Consider the following 17,585-nt stretch of genomic DNA (forward strand, 5'->3'; position numbering starts at 1 on the left):
CACAAAGTCCACACGGCGCGAGTTGGGATCGAACCAGGGACCCCAAGCACCGGAGGTGAACGCTCTACCACTGAGCCTCCGCGCCTCCAGTTTTCGAAGTCAATACAGTGTATGTATACATTTCAAACATTTTCAATAACTTTAGCTCTTGTGGTTCAAAAAACAAGCAGTATTTATATGTCACATTTTAATTCCTACAGGCCACTGCTATACAGCGTGTTAAAAAGAACTTCATTACGATTTTTTTTTTCTAAAGGTAAAGGAAAATGTGAGAGATTCATTACCTGAATATCATTGTTAGCACATTTGTAATAATACTTTACAAACATTAGAAGACCTCCATAACAGCAAACTGTTATCATGATTATAAAAATAACTCCATTCAACCAGACAGACCTAAATAGAAAATTAAAAATATTTTAAACAATAGTGGAAATAAAATAATTACATATATTATTACTATACAATTTGTACACACAAGATAGTCCTTATTACTTAAATTGGATATACTTATTTTTGTGTCATATCGGAGCTTGCAGCTTGTCCATAGAGTTATTTTTAAATTATATTATATATTCGTACTATAGTCCGTTCAGATCAAAGTTTTACATGAGCTCAGAAGCGCACTCAGAAACTTTTGTTAGAAGGGTCCAAGTTGGTGGGGGGGGGGGGCAAATACTACAAGGCATTACGTCTATGTAGTATTGAACAGGTATAATTCTGCACCCGGAAAGATGATAAGTAATTGTAAAATACTTCCACCTATATTTTCAGAAGAAAAATTATAGAACTAGATTGTTTTTATAAGAGAAAGAGTACAGATGAAATGTAAAATCAAATTTTCATTCTACATCAATCATTTCTCTGTTAAGTATAGTTATATTGAGAAAGGGTACAAATGTAGCCTATGTTGAGTTAGGACGTTTTCGAGGGGGGGGGGGTCGAACGCGGTGGACCCTCCGTGGGTTCGCCCCTATGCTAGATCAATAGGGCAGTGAATTTATGTTCTTTGGCCAACATTACTGTAAGAATTGAGGAAGAAGAAAGAATTCAAAAAATATTTATTATCTCTGGTCAATGATGCAAGAAAAGCGTTCTGTAAAAAATGAAATGAAATAAACTTTTCCAGTTTAACGTCCCATGTTTATGCCTTTTAGAGTAAGGGAAATGGGTGAATTAGGCAAGTGAATAATAATGGAAGAATTGGTAGAATGAGAATGCGGGAGGAAGTAGGAGTGTGCCGTGAAAACCCATGGGCGCCACGATGTTGCCCACAAGCTTACTTGGTCGGAGATTGAACAAGAGACCCACCCACCAGAGGGAAGCGCTCTATCACTGTGCCAACGAGTCCCCCGCATTCTGTAAAAGCCTTAAATGTAAATTAAGGATAAAATGTTTGAGAATGTCAGCAGGAACATTACAGTATTCTTTAGTTAGTTATGTGCAATAAAAATAATTTGCTTTGTTATTAATAGGGATACGCACGAGACGAGTCGAGACAGGATTTTCCTGACAAAATTCGAGTCGAGACATGGCTCTTCCAATAGAAAAATATACATTTTTCGAGTCGAGACATCACTTATACAGCACATTTTCGAGACGAGACAGCCACAAATCTTGTCTCGTGAGCATCCCTAGTTATTAAATTCTTTTTGCTATAAATTTAGCCATAATTTTAGAAGAGTTTAGCCATTTTAGCTATATTCTATGAGTCATTTGGCTACTTTCTAACAGCTCCTAACAGTAACTGTGATCCCAGCACTATTGCCTCCATTTTGTACATTAAAACGATCGACGAGTGCATTCAGATTTCAATATCATTTACTTATCGAAGATAGACGGTACCATTAAGAAAATAGAGCAACGGGAAAGTGCTTCAAAAAAGTTTATGGAAAATTAGAAATTAGGGAGCAGCAATGAAGAATTTAGGCATTAATGATTCCACGTCTAGAAAATGTGAGTAATCATAGCACAGATGTTCACAGTTATTCACATCACATAATATTTCCCTGATACCAAAGCAGTGCAGTGTTTCTTCCAGACATGTTTTTTGGGTGGGCACTGCCCCCCTTAGCTCGGAGAGTGCCTCCCGGACATCAACATAATTAGGGATGCGCACGAGACGAGATTTGTGGCTGTCTCGTCTTGAAAATGTGCTGTAGAAGTGATGTCTCGACTCGAAAAAATGTATATTTTTCTATTGGAAGAGCCGTGTCTCGACTCGAATTTTGTCAGAAAAATCATGTCTCGACTCGTCTCGTGCGCATCCCTAAAAATAATACTTCTATAATAAAATAATAAATAGAATAGTACCGTGTGAAAATAATATCTGCCCCTCCGAATATTGTGTGCCCCCGGAACATTTTTTCTCAAAGAAACACTGTACCAAAGTACTTCTGACTTCTTATAGTAGTCTCTAGAAACCATATCCTTAGGACAGAGGTAAATAACCAGGATCCGGATTTTTATGAGCTAAAAAAACTGTAAAATATTTATTTTTTATGTGCAAAAAAAATGGAAAAATATTTGCTAAAAATTAAAAAATATTTAACAAAAAATAGCAAGGAAAAGTATTGGAAAATGCACAACATCAGTAAAATAAATACTGGTACTCACCAATAGTTCCTATTCATCAGATGTCGAAATTCCATGGGCATTGCAGTGAATAACTAACGTCTTTTCCAAATTGTCTATCGTAAAGCCATGGCTATTGTCACGGAATAATGTCTTATGTTGAGAAAAGGAACCTTGTACATCACACGATAGACATGCACGATGTTAACCTCACGTATTTGAAAAGAGGCATATCATGAATATTCATACCAACTTCACTTGTATTTTGGCCTTACAATACTTCAGATATTTTACGTAGGGTTTTATAGCAAATATTTTTCTCAAACAAAGCTTTTTTTGTTCCGACTTCAGTTTCAAAGTAGAAACAATATGCAGCTTTGTTTCAACGCACTGTACTTCTTTAACCGAGGTGCTCAATAAATCTCCCGTATTTCTAGTTCCTTTATAAAGTGTCATGAAACCAAAATTAGCAAATATGAAAGCCAAGTCACATTCCAAGCCACTGTCACTTACTAAATTTTGAACAACTTCAATGGATGAAGCATAGTCTGAGTTAGGTAAGTTACTACAGATACAAATGCTTCAAAATTCTCCTCATATTATAGTACTGCATTAAGCCAGATACCCCACCGCGTGATTACAGGTGTTAGAGGAAGTGAAAGATCGGGATTTGTTTCTTTGAAAAGTTCAATTTTAGTTAGCGATTTTACGATTTTTTTTTCCATTTGACACTAGTTTACCCACTTTAGGATAAGGGTCTCGGATTTTTTTTTTTTTTTTTTTTTTTTTTTTTTTTTTTTTTTACACAATCGATGTAGAGCGTATACAACACATGTCACGTAAATCATATTAGGATAGCATGCAGAAAGAGCTTCACCAACTTTCCTCATATAATAAGCATAATCAGTCAAAAAAAAAAAAACAGTGTCATATTTCACATCATTCGGCTAGGATTCATTGAACAGGTTTAGCAATTGTCAAGCTGCAGTAAAGTTACCAAGAACTGATAAGTAGAATTTATGACTACGCCGTTCCTGCAGGTGGAAAATTGCTTGTAAATTCGATGGATAAATTTGTGTAGCCTATTTCTTTTCCCGATGTTAATTCCTTTCGAAAGAAAGAAAAGAGACAATTCGTTGTGAAATTTAGAATAAAATAACGAAAAATTATGAAAAATAAATGTCCAAATATTTATTTATATAACTTTTTTCAGAAAATATGTATTTTTATGTGAAATAAAATTTGTAATTTACACTTGCAGACTCTTATTTGGGATAATAAACTCTTTTTGGGCTTGTACGAGTTTGAAAAATTATGTTTTTACATAAAAATCCAGGCCTTATAAATAACAATATATATATATATATATATATATATATATATATATATATATATATATATATATATATATATATATATATATATATATATATATATATATATATATATATATCCATTTATGCAACACACTTACTTCTGAGCTTGTGACAACAGAGGAACAGCGAGGTACTGTTGAGCATTTAATTGATTGGCTGAATACCAACTGGCAAACAGAAACGAGCCTCCGATGATTACAGACCAAAAATTATATGGAGTAGCTAGTAGATCACCTCCAGTGCTGAAAAGTACAAATGATAGAGTTATGGATGGTTAGATTCATGAACAAGCAAGGTAGAAAATTGATCCATAACATGATTTAAATCAAACTGTCTCAGATTCCCTCCCATAGAGGCCATGGTTAAAAAAAAAAGCATTGAAAATTTATTTAGGCAAGGAAAATTATTTGAAATAGTGAGAAAACTATACATTATATACATATTTTAATTATAAACCCATAACGAATCTGCCGGGATAACCGCTCTAGCTGTCCATTGCATAACACAAAATTTAAAAAATCCGATTTCGTTTAAGAGTTGTCGTGTGGAGTAACGGACTGACGAACGTAATAAGCTCCACTGTGTGGTCCTAATAACTAATTTTGTGTTATACCGTTATCTGATCGTCTCTGTTATCTGTTGTGTTATCTGGTCTTAATATTGTATTTTAATTAAAAGTTGAGTTTTACTTACTTACTTCAAAAACTCCATCCTCTCCATCCAAACTGTTCGATTTCCGTCTTGCGACATATCATTAATATCACCTTGAATCGATACGTACAAGATGGCGGAAACGGTAACCAAAAGATGAAAACAGTTAGACCACATCACAGCTTTCATACCTCCCTATACAAGTAAAAGAACATAGCAATAGAATAATTTGAAGATTACTACAGTGTGTTCAAAATTAATATAGGAGATTTAAGACTTTATAGCATTTATTGCAATTAACTTAAAATTAAACGTAAATAATATATCAAATGAAAGAGCAACTCAAATAGTTTTGTACGCACGCATGCGCATGCACTGTTTCCTCTGTTTGCCTTCAGAAAGCGCTAGTAGCAAACATGGCGACTAGTGAGTAGAAAGCTTTTGGTGTTTTACATTTTGCAAAGACTGAGTCTGTAATTACAGTGCAACATGTTTTCCGGATTAAGTTCAATTGCAATACACCAAGTCAGGGGTAAAAGTGGATCTGAAAAGGTGGGGGGGGGACAGTAGGTAGCGGCATGACGCCATAATCGTTTCCCCTGCCTATCTTTGCCCATTGTATTTTTTTAGGAACTAGGGAACGGTACACATATCATTTCGATGTGAGGGAACGGCGTTCCCACGCGTTTCCCGCACTTTTACCCCTGCACCAAGTGATAACAACATCTGTAGATGTTATCATCAGTTTGAAAATACCGGTTGTCTGTGCAAAGGGAAGAGTACGGGATGATCAAGAGTAAGTGAAGAATGTGTTGAACGAGTGAGAGAGTCTTTCACGCGTAGCCCCAAGAAATCAATTCGGAAGGCTATAGTAGTGAATTATCAATTCCAGTGACGTCTGTGTGGAGTATTTTAAGGAGATTGAGGAATTTAAGAAAGTGAATTGAAGCAGTTGTTGCAACAATTACTCCGAACACACCGATCAAGGTTTGCGAAGAACTCGTCTATCGACTCGAGTGACTCGCCTATGGACTCGATGTGTGCCGTGTGACGAATTGTGCTCACATTGAACACTTGTTGCAAAAGCTGTTTGAGCTGCTCTTTCATCTGATGTATTATTTATAAATGTTTGTTAAATGTAATAAATAGTACAAAGTCTTATAGCCTTATATTCATTTTGAAACATCCTGTATAACAGAACCACAACAAGAACAACACAAAGAATATGTAATAATAAATTATATTTTCCCTCGTCTAATAATTCAAACTACTAATACTATTCAATACGTATTAAAATTAAAATAACGTCTACTTACCAGAATTGTGTAGATGGTTCCCAGAATGAAGACAACCAATAACCCCAAGTTTGGATCAATTCCGCCTACTAAAGAAAATAAATAAATTGTATTTTAGTATCTCTGTTTGCTTTCTGTTAGATTCAGTTGCATCAATTTGCTTTATTTAGTTTCAAATAAGCTTAAAAATCATTATACTTATCTTTCGGTCAGTAAATACATTTTATTATCTTGCCTGGTAATACACATAGTGGACCCAACAGTGGGGAACGGAAGGTTAGCCAAATACCAACGTTGGCCCTACGTTCTAATTGGTTGTTTTGTCAACCACTTGCCAACAAATCACCAACGTACAATAACTCCCTATTTAAGAAATAAAATTGAGTTGGAAGTGCAAACATGAAAACTGCTTGACTGCAAATCAGATGGTGGCCAACATACAGTTTAAAATATAAGGTATGTTCTGAAAGCAAAATGACAGTCGTGGCGTTGCACGCACGTGCACTAGATCGGGAACCCGTGGCAGAGGAACATGACGGAACTTTCTGTTTTAAAACACGACAGAGCAGTAGCAGGGAGAAGACAGGCTCGCGAGTGAATGCCTGTTTCGTCGCTTCGTTACAGCAGCAATGAAGTTGTGAGCAAACGTTGGAGCAGCGCTATGCAGTAAAGTTTTCCGTTAATCTGAAGAAAGAAAAAAAAAAACTACCGAGACGTTCGACATATCAACACAAGTACAGATCACGAGTATTGTGCAGATCGCGAGTGTTCAAATAGCAAAAAATCTTTACAGACGGCGCAGAAGACATCCACGACTAGAAACGGCGCCTGTCGACGACTACTATGGATATAAATATTAATTGTGTGCTGCTTTATTGAACGCTGATTGGCGTTAAAGTGTCCGTATGATTGCAGAAGAATTAGGGATATGAAATCGGAAAGTCATAAAATTGTGACTAAACATTTACAAACGTCGTTCACTGTCAGGGAGTTTTTGACCGGAAAAGGCATGTCCACCAAACAGCTCCGACCCCTCTCTAGTTGACTTCTTCCTGTTTCCAGGGATGGAAAGCGCGTCGAAAAAGACGATGATACAACACCGTAGAAGACGTCCAAAGAGCCGTTACGAAGGTGATCAACGAGATCTCAGAAAAAGACATCCGAGATGACTACAATCAGTGGGAAAATCGCTTTGATATCTGTGTCGATATGCAAAATTCTTATTTTGAAGAATATTAGACGAATGGAAAGATTTTGTCAAATAAAATGTGATCTCTGCACTCAGTCTCTTTACCTTCAGGACATACCAAGTACATTGGACCAAATATTCTTCAACTTCAGTCTACGTAGTATGGGATACTATGTATATTGCTAGGGTTTATGGGTTCTACAATTTGTTGTTACTTAATATTTATTTTCCTTTTTACATAGCTTTAATACATTCCAATTGATTATTTTTTTCAAGACAAAGTACGTTTTGCAGTTTTCATCATTGCAATTATGAATCGAAAGAACCATTAACGTGATTTCGTAATTGAGGAAAAGTAATTTTAAAGAATTGATTACCAAGAAACATTATTTTCAGAGATTATCCTCCAAGTTATACCCAAATGATAAAGTGCACAAGAGCAGGACAGGAGGGGGGCAAACGTATGGCTAGATGGAGAGAAAGTCGAAGACATTAAGACATTCCCCTATTTAGGAAGTCTAATTTCCTCGGGCGGAAGAAGTGAAAAAGACGTAAGTTCCAGAATAGCATAGGCTAAACAAGTATTAAATAAGAAAAGAGAACTGCTAACAAGAAATGTCACGTCGGACGTTCGTAAACGATTTATTAAGACCCTGGTGTGGAGCGTGGCGCTTTGCGAATCAGAGACGTGGACATTGAGAAAAGCTGAAATATCCACGCTGGAAGCATTAAAACGTGGTGTCGGCGCAGAATGCTGTGCATACCATGGACGGAAAGGAAGAGGAATGAAGATGTACTAAAGGAAGCTAATGAAGGACGACAGATCATGAAGATAATAGGAAAAAGAAGAAACAGCATGCTTGGCCATCTTATTCGGCACTCCGATTGGATCACCGTGCTGATAGAGGGAAAAGCAGAAGGTAAAACAGGAAGAGGAAGACCAATGGTAGAATAAATGCAGTTACGAAGAAGAGAAGTTATCAAAGAAAAAAAGGAGCTCTCCAAAGGGAGTTAAAAGTTTTAAAATTTCCGTGTTGACCGCCAATCTATGTTGAAATGAACAAGAAGACGACATCCAATTAAACTCTTTGTCAAATTGGTATGATTATATGCGTCACTAATATTGATCAGTAATTCATCAAAGAATGGAAAAGTTTTATTTATTTAAGAAAAAACATGTAAAAAAACACATTACATGTGATAAAACCATTAATTTCATATTATTTGCTTAGTTCAGAATTCTCTCTGCCTATTCTTTGCAGACTATTCTTTGTCAAGAATTGTAAATCTAGTAGTTTATTGACCAGTTAGAAATGTACGCAACTTAAAATATGTTTCTGTATCGGTAAAACACGTACGTAAAAATTTAACGTAATAGAACACACGTGAACATAGGTATACAGTAAAAGTGGTGCCATGAAACTAACAGAATTTGGAGACGATTGTCAGCCTTTGTTTAATCATACAGCACACATATTCTGTTTCATTAGAATTTATCCCCTGGCATATTTGTTTCAAGAAAAATCTGTGTTATAGTGCTGCCAAAATGTCTTGAGCCGTGGCAAAAATGTGAATTAAAGCTCACACCCGCTACACACCCATGCGTTGAGCCAATAAGGGTTCAGCTGTTGCTAAGCGAGCGAACCTTAGCGAAAGGGAGTAGAATTCCTTCAGCCGATAGCAACGCTTGGAATAGAAGACTAGGTGTCAAGTCAATGCGGTATATCTATAATCTTGCTTCATTGATAACACAACATTGTTGCACGTCTTACAAATAAGAACAGAAACGAAACACTGTACTGCTGAACAAGACTGTACTATTTATAAAAATAAATACTTTACGCGTTACGTTTCGATCTTCTAACCAAGATCCTCTTTAGACTTACACTCTTGGTTAGGATCTTGGTTAGGATATTGAGGATCTTGGTTAGAAAATCGAAACGTAACATGTAAATATTTATTTTTATGAATAGTACAGTCTTGTTCAGCAGTACAGTGTTTTATTGCTTCATTGACTGTCAGTGATTATTTATTGCACAAGATTTGATTCAAACTATAGGCTAAGGTATAACTTCACACTCTCAGGGACCAATGAAATGCAGATTAAACTGACGAAACAAATCTGAGAAAGATGAAAAACATTTTAAAATGGATAAAACACTCACCAATTTTAAAAGCTTCTCCAGCGATATGAACAACAGCGGCGAGATAAAATAACTGGAAGAGACAATAACAAAAATATCAACAGCATGCATTACTATAAATTTCTATAGTATAGAAACACCCTTAGATAAAAATAAAAACTCACTCAGATAAACTATTAAGCTATAAAGGTGTGAAACTGACTGGCTAATTACGAAAAGAGTCTATGATAATAGACCTATATATAAAACCATTCGAGAGTAACTTGTACAAAATTTAGTGTATGCTATCGAGGAAGATGGTTTATGCTATGAAAAGGTGTATTACTGCTGACTGACAATACAGTTACGTGCACGGGCATTTTTGTTTGCTGATGTGGCAACGAAAATTTGTCGGATCCCTTTCACGCAATTATCACCTTCTGAGCTTAACTTTCTTTCAAATTTAAAGTAATAATTATGGGAAAGAAGTCCGACATTGACGGTGAGATCCAGAAACGTACACATGAATTTATTTGGGACTCCAAATTGAACATGAGGATACATAATATTAAAATTTATAAACGCAACCCTAAAATCAGACTAAATTTACAGAAAAATTGGGATTTCGGGGGCTCTGGATCCCCAGGACTCACCCCTTGCGTACGTTGCTGGTGAGATCATTACGAGAGTTAAAAAGAAATATATCACCAGATTTACACACTTGTACGAAACTGTAGAAAGGGATTCTTCCTCATGTTATAAGTATACATGGCCATAGCATGTGTGTGTATGAAATTAGTAAATGAAATTTCAGCTCCTAAATTTTACATCTGGAGCATAATCAGGGCAAGGACTTTCTGGTTTTTCCACGTATTTTCATCATTTCCAACACAGCAAGAACGAGCAACATCGGATTTATTTTATATTGAATAAATCAATACCCAGCTGTTCCTCTTCTACTTTCTGTCAGCATATATACATTGGTTAGCGCGTGTGTTTTTGTTGTACATAGTCCCGAGTTCGACTCCCGGTAGGAGAGTAAAAAGAAATAATTTCACACAAAAAATACGTTAATTAAACATCCGTTTCCTTTAGCCTAAAGGACATAACTGTATATTCAAACGTGCGAAACCCCAATTTATCCGCTATTTGAATTGGTGGGGAGTTTAAAAAAAACGTAACTTACTTATTTTCTGTGATAAAAGGTGTTTCCTTATTGTACGAGGGTAAGTCAACTGAAAACCATAAAAGTAGAAATAAAAATCCGCATATGGCGCCAGTGAGCTGTAAGTTGGCATGCCTGTTTACGATAGTATGCCGGATGTCTCCTAGGTGGCAGCAGCCGGCAGATGCACAAACACCGGCGCAACAACAGTTCCAAAATGGCAGCCCCACGAGCCACATGCACCAGCGAGGAGCAGCGTTCTGTGATTCGGTTTTTGCGAAATGGAGGTGTGAAACCGATTGACATTTTTAGGCGAATGAAGGTTCAGTATGGAGATGCGTGTTTGTCACAGCCACAAATCTATGAATGGTGCCGGAAATTTGCAAATGGTGTTACGTCTGTGGCCGATGCTCCACGCCCCGGCCAGGCTCGGCGCGTAGTGACTCCAGAGACCATTGCAGCCGTTGAAGCCATCGTTTTGGAAAACCGCAGTGTGACAATAGACGAAATTGCAGCATGTGTACACATGAGTCATGGATCGGCACATCATAACGCGGTGCACGAGTGGTTGCGCCATCGCCCAAAAGACTTTTTTTCTGCAGGTATTCAGGCTCTTCCGAAGCGCTGGCGGACTTGCATTGAACGAGGAGGGGACTATGTTGAAAAGTGATTTACTTCTGTACCCTGTGTGACCAATAAATAATATTTAAAAAAATAATTATGGTTTTCATTTGACTCCCCCTCGTATTATGCAAACTGATAAGATTCTTCTCCAAACACTGGCTGCAGTTCCCCACTATATCGGACAGCTAAATGTACTAACATTTCTTCAAGGGCAGCAATTGTGACTGTTATTGCTCACGGCAGCCGAAATGATGTTTCATCCTTAGTACTGTTCTTCCATTATCCATTCCGCTTACTGCGACGTTGCCTATGCTGTGGTGCGGGAATCTGATTCGGTCGGATATATATTGTAAGGATTTTTTTTTTACATTACAACATGAGTAAGCCTGCCATACATCCCGTAAAAAACGGAACAGTCCTGATTTTGGGCCCGAGTGTTTCGAATCCCCGTAAATTTAGTCGGGACAGGCAAATGTCCCGTATTTTAATTCCATCCCATTTCTGCCATCAATATCAACTTATTCAAAAAGTAAAAATTCAAACATTCTGACATTGGCTGGAAATCCTGTAATTAGTAAAATGAAATGAAATCTTTAAGTTTTACGTCCCATGGTTATGCCGGTTAGGCTAAAGGAGACGGTGATGATGAAAGATGAGTGGAATGGTGGAATGAAGAAAGTGGGAGGAAACGGGAGAACCCCGAGAAAACCCACGAGCACGGTGTTTGTATACCACAAAGTCCACACGGCGCGAGCTGGGATCGAACCGGGAACCCCAAACACCGGAGGTGAATGCTCTACCACTGAAACAGTGAAGTAAAAACTAAATGTTTCATGTAAACTATGTTTTGTTTTGATAGTGTATCCTTGTGTTTATCAACGGGCTACGAACTGACGCTCTCAAAAGACGCGCGTCAGAGTGTTTTCCAACCCTCATGGTAGTACAACGTATTCAGTCTGCACTCTCAACATATACTATTAAGTTGCATAGAATTCTAGTGTTCAAATCATCAAACAAAATGCAAGATTACTTCTAATATTTTATTGTGTTAAAAAGTGATTGACGGACTCATAGTAGTTTCATCTGTCTATATAAGTGGTGTCGAACATGAAGAAGACATAATTGAAATTTGTACCATGAGCTCCTGATATTCTATATGCCAAATAGAATCTTTTATGCAACATAATGGAAGTGAAATCTTGCAGTAAATTCCTTGATCATCACTCGATTCACTGCGTTCGTTGAGTCGTGAAAATTGTGCGTGTTAACGGTATCGTCAGGTGATCGTATATTTTAATGGGCCAGTTCGATTATAAGTAAAATATTATCTATAATTCAAAAGTGTTATTATGGTTTCATATTCATATGTGTTTTGTTTAGTGAAATTGAAAATTAAATATAAATATTATTTCCAAGTTTATTTTACTTCTTAAAAAATGAAATAATATTCGATATTAATTATGTGTAATTGATAATTTTATGCTTTCTTCTTAGTGAATGATAGATATCATCTCAAATGAGTACGTAACTTGAACCAGGATTTGATCAAGGTATAGTATCTTTGTGGCATTGAAGTGCAAATGTTTACTTTCGTCTCCCGCTACTCATCTGGTGTTAACTATGCATGTCCGTTCCACCTTGTATTCTTTTATAGGTGTTAATGAGTTTGCGTTTAGCTTGACGCGATGATGATGGTGGGTACACGGCATATGCCTCTGGTTTTATGAACGCTCGAATCCTAAGACCGTGGGAACGGAGTTATTTGTTTTGTTACCAGTTCATTGACTTTTATTATAGGATCTGACTAATCTTTTGCAATTGAATGATGCTATAAAGAAGATTGCTAAAAAGATCCAAGGTTCGGATCCCGATAGTGTCATATGTAGTCTCGTGAACTGGAATGGGTAGTAGAACCTTTACCATCATAAATTGCTTTACCCGAACAGAGACATACAAGGATCGAACCCAGGACTCCCACTCCCATCATAGACTATGTGAACTAAAATGATACATTCTTCAAAGTGAAAATAAGGGAAATGTTACACTCACCGTTTGACATGCGAACATTCCACTGGCTACCACTCGTACACAATTGTCGAATCGCTTTCCCAGATACTGAAATCAACAAAAAATAACTATAGAAAATAAAATATAAACAGTAGAAGTGGAGAGAAAATTTAGTTACCACACTAAGACCAGTTGAGAATGTTCCAAGAGCATTACCACAACGAACTTAAAAAGAATTAGTTTTTTTATTAACATCTACAGGCTTGATACCAATTGTTCTGTGTACTTTATTATTATACTTATTAAACAATTCTTTTAATATAGCTATCCATTTAGAAATTCCTTGAATACTAAAATGTTCCCACATGTTTTGTTTAAGAGTTCTGTTAAAACGTTCTACGATATATTGTTTTACGAAGACACATGCTCAAAATGGAGGGCTCAAAATCGGAAAATTCGCAAAACATCATATCACTATGACTTACGGCTCCTTAGATATCCCGAAATACGAACTCTTTGGCCAATATCTGGAGAACAGTGGCCACCGGTTACTACTTGGTACCAAATGTTCACCATCCTCTTGGGCATTGATCAACACCATTATGATCTCTTTATGACTTACGATTCCCGAGATATGTTTTCTTAAATTTTCCGAAATTAGAATTTTAGGCTAATATCTCGGGAACGGTAAGAGTGACGCGAAATATTCCATCACTTCTTTAGATAGTTTTTGATACTCTATCGAATGGAGGGATCAAAATTGAAAAATTCGCCAATAACACACACACACACACACACATATATATATATATATATATATATATATATATATATATATATATTTATATAATGTGTCCGTAAACTCGTGCAACCGAAAGTTTGGTTGCGTATATCTTTTGATCAAAAATGATAAAGGCTTGAGACTTGAAAGAAATGTAAGCCTGTTCTATGTAGATATTTTCGAGATCATGACCAATGCTGGAACTTGTAACGTTTTTGTGTAGTAACGAAAGAAATTACCGTAAGTGTGAAATAAAAAAATGTGTACAATGAAGAAAGTCAATATTCAGTTGCAGAAAACTGATTTCTTGCGGGTGAATTCCAGTGTATATGTACAGTATGGATTAACGTTTATCCATTGGTGCGAAAATGTGACAAGATTGATGCAGTGTTGCCATATAAAAAGGTTATTTAATGCAAGTCCGTAAAATGGGTGTTTTTTGACAGAAACGCGACCCCTGGCAACACTGTTGCCGTAAAATTACTGTAACAAGTGTGTTTGAGGTTAATTAATTATAAGCAATGAGAACTTGCACATAATTGAAAAAATGAATTTGTATTCAAAAATTTGCGATATCGATGTCTATGAGGATGAAAGCCCATCATACGATACGGTTGTGAGGTGGAAGCGAAATGTTCTTCAAAGACGAGTCACGAGCGGAGAGACCCTCAATCAAGAATGATCTTGCCATGTTGAAAAAAGTGGATTCCGTTATCTTTGAAGACAGAAGATCGACCATGGAAATAGTGATGGCGGAGACTGGAGTTAGTTACGGAAGTGCGTGAAGGATTATTCATGAGGAACCGCACATGAATAAGGTGTCTGTACGATGGGTTCCTCGCTTGTTGACACCTCCATAGAAGCAACCTCGCCACGACTTTGCCACAACCCACCGGTTAGGCTATGACCTTTTGCCGCATCCACCTTATTCGCCTGATCTTGTCCAAGTAACTTCTTTCTCTTTCTCGAGATGAAGAAACCACTTCATGGCGATTTGAGGACAGAGAGGATGTCGTTTTCGAAGTGAAGCAGTGGTTTTCGAGCAAATAGAACTTCTACAAAGAAAGCTTGAAAAAAGGGGAAAGATACGCTAGGAAAAATATGTGTACTTTTTGTGCTTATGATAATAAGCTAACTAACTTAAGAAATCATATGTAAATATGGTTTCTGAAAAGACATATCAGTAAATACTAACCTCGTAGATAGATGTGCATTGAAGCTGATGAAACACAGGCAGGAATACGTGAGCTGTGATCGGAATAGTAACAAAATAGCCAATCCACAACAGCCAGATTTGAGTTCCATGTTTGAAAACTATTGACAGAAATCCTAAGATCCAAACAGGAGACAAATAGCTGCAAAAACGAAATTTTTAAATAATATTACGTATATCAATGGAATATCCTTTAATATAATTGTAGAAAAACACATCCAAGATCGACGGTCTTTAAGTAGATAGCACTAATGTAGGCATAGCATGGTTTGATATTCAACGAAATTTTTATGTATAATTGTCGCATTATTTATACCATTGCATTTTCTCTGTTTACTTAGGGGAAGCGATGCTCCTAAGCTGAAACAAACGCTACGCCCCTGCATTAAAGAGTATCAACAACATTGATATAACCTTGTTATAAAAGAGTCTTATCTTAATCCAATATATATATTAATACATGCATAATATTGAAATTTTGGGAGCATCAGGCCCTTAAGCATTGTCTTGAATACGTGCCTATAACTGCTTGTTTTGTACAAGAATATTTCTACACATGCAAGTATGTCAATGACCACTTAAACTGCATGCTGAAAATTAAAAAGTAATACAGGGTGAGACAAGAAAAAGGAACGGAAGCCGAAACCATGGAACTATATTAATAATTTACTTATTACTATTTTCTTGAATGCTTAAGAGCTTTTCGCATGCCTAATGTTAAATTCTTATGTTTTTTTTTTTTTTTAAGTTTTCTTTGTTCACATCCGAAAGACATTGGTGCTTATTCTCATCGTATACAAATGTTTAATTGTGGAAACAACCAGATTTCTGTGCTCATTTTCTGTACTGTGGGTGTAAAATGAAAATGAATTTAAATATTTTAGTTTAACGTCCCACGGTTATTCCCTTTAGGCTAAAGGAGACGGATAATTAAGGCATGTGAATGATTATAGAAGAATTGGTGGGATGAAATGTGGGAGGAAACGGGAGTACCCCGAGAAAACTCATTGACACGATTTGTCCACTACAAACTTCCTTGGTCGGGGATTGAACCGGGGAACCAAACACCAGAGGTAAACGCTTTACCACTGAGCCACTGTTCCCCCAGCACTATGAACGTGTTTTAGCATGAGAATACCTATAATAATCCCGATTAAGAGATTCCCACGTTTTCAGGTAATGTAAAACCTGGTACCATCGTTCTGTTTGCTTCACTTGAACGAAGTTAAAACACTTTTCATCAGAAAAGAAACACGATGTATTTTTTTGAGTAGCAGGCTAGCCTCCCAGTCTCTCCTCTAGCTTCGCCACTGGACGTACTATCTAAAACCAGCGAAGAGGAATGTTATGGTCTGAAAGTATCTGCTTCATGATAACGTCCGTACACACACAGCTGCCCATGCCGGTGAGGCAATTCAAAAATTCCGACGAAGCACTTTAATCATTCCTCATGCAGTTCCGACTTTGTCTTTAGCGATTTCTTTTGTTAGTTTGCTTTATACATCTCCCTTGAAAATTTTGCTTGCTTTACAGCGTTCCAATGATAGTTCTCTCAAGACATCAATTCTCAGCTGGTTGAAGTCTCAGTGATAGGTTTCTACACAGAGGGGCTACGAAATCTTGTGCCACTCTGCCAAAAATGCTTGAAGCTTCATGGTAATTATGTAGAAAAATAACCAAGGTATGTAGCTGATTATATAGAATCATCGTTTTTCTTCTTTGAAATAACCAATACTTCTATATCGAGTTGTAAATAATGACGGTGATTCACTCATTAAACTAAATAAGTCATGACTGACTGATTGGATTACTTATCAATACCCAGACCAAACAGCTTAAGCTAGAAACTTTTGAAATTTTGACAGTATACGCGATTTGTGACGTAAAGTACCACTAACGAAGGATTTTGGAAATTCGACTAGAAAGGGGGAAAACAGGATCGCAATTATTATAGTAAAATATTCCTGTCTTTGAATCTCTGAAGGGTAGAAACATGAAATATGGTATATATGTTGGGAGCAATGTTCGAAAACGGCCATTGGCCGAAGAAAGTGATCAATTCTAAGTTTGGACAGATGCAATTATCCAAAGTACGAAGAAGTCTATCATTTCGGGGTTTGGTCGCTTAATAGTATCCAAAGCTAGGTTTGGATAATTACAGTTCATCCAAAGCTCAATTTAGTTATTTCCAGTTGTTCTTGCGAGATGTCATTGCAATTTTTTATTCGTGGCGCATGCGCATTCGGAGAATATAGGGAGGGTAAAGCAGAAGTCAGTCTTCAGTCAGGCGGTAGCTTTATGTGTTAACGTGTATGCTTTCTTTGCCACTCACAATTGTTTATTCGTTGAAGTGAAATTGAAGACCGTGCACAACAATGAGTATGGTTGCAGCAGAAGACTTCAAAGCAAAACTAGACGACTACGTTCGAGCTAGTACAGCAGATAATACGTTCTTGTTATCTCCAGAGAAGTACAATGAATTGCTGTTGGAGGTGAAGGCTTCGCAAGAGAAAAAGAAAAGAGGTGAGTCACTGACGTCACTGGACTATCGTCGCCTGAAGAGATATGATGTTTTAAGTATTGGTGG

The 17,585-nt window shown here is 36.8% G+C and overlaps 1 protein-coding gene across 1 annotated transcript in view; it reads right to left on the reverse strand.

Annotated features, from left to right (window-relative positions):
* LOC145668988 (sodium-dependent multivitamin transporter-like) overlaps positions 1–17,585 on the reverse strand; it is a 70,341-nt gene that overhangs the window by 33,209 nt on the left and 19,547 nt on the right. Inside the window, exons 3-9 of the mRNA XM_081737295.1 lie at positions 14,981–15,140; positions 13,047–13,112; positions 9,251–9,302; positions 5,918–5,985; positions 4,648–4,796; positions 4,049–4,192; positions 285–396 (exon numbers count right to left, since the gene is read on the reverse strand). Coding sequence (XP_081593421.1) covers positions 285–396; positions 4,049–4,192; positions 4,648–4,796; positions 5,918–5,985; positions 9,251–9,302; positions 13,047–13,112; positions 14,981–15,140 — 751 coding nt within the window. The remainder of the gene's footprint in view (positions 1–284; positions 397–4,048; positions 4,193–4,647; positions 4,797–5,917; positions 5,986–9,250; positions 9,303–13,046; positions 13,113–14,980; positions 15,141–17,585) is intronic.

This window comes from Thermobia domestica, chromosome 13 (genome assembly GCF_964235325.1).
Source record: "Thermobia domestica chromosome 13, izTheDome1.hap1.1, whole genome shotgun sequence".
Classification (NCBI taxonomy): domain Eukaryota; kingdom Metazoa; phylum Arthropoda; class Insecta; order Zygentoma; family Lepismatidae; genus Thermobia; species Thermobia domestica.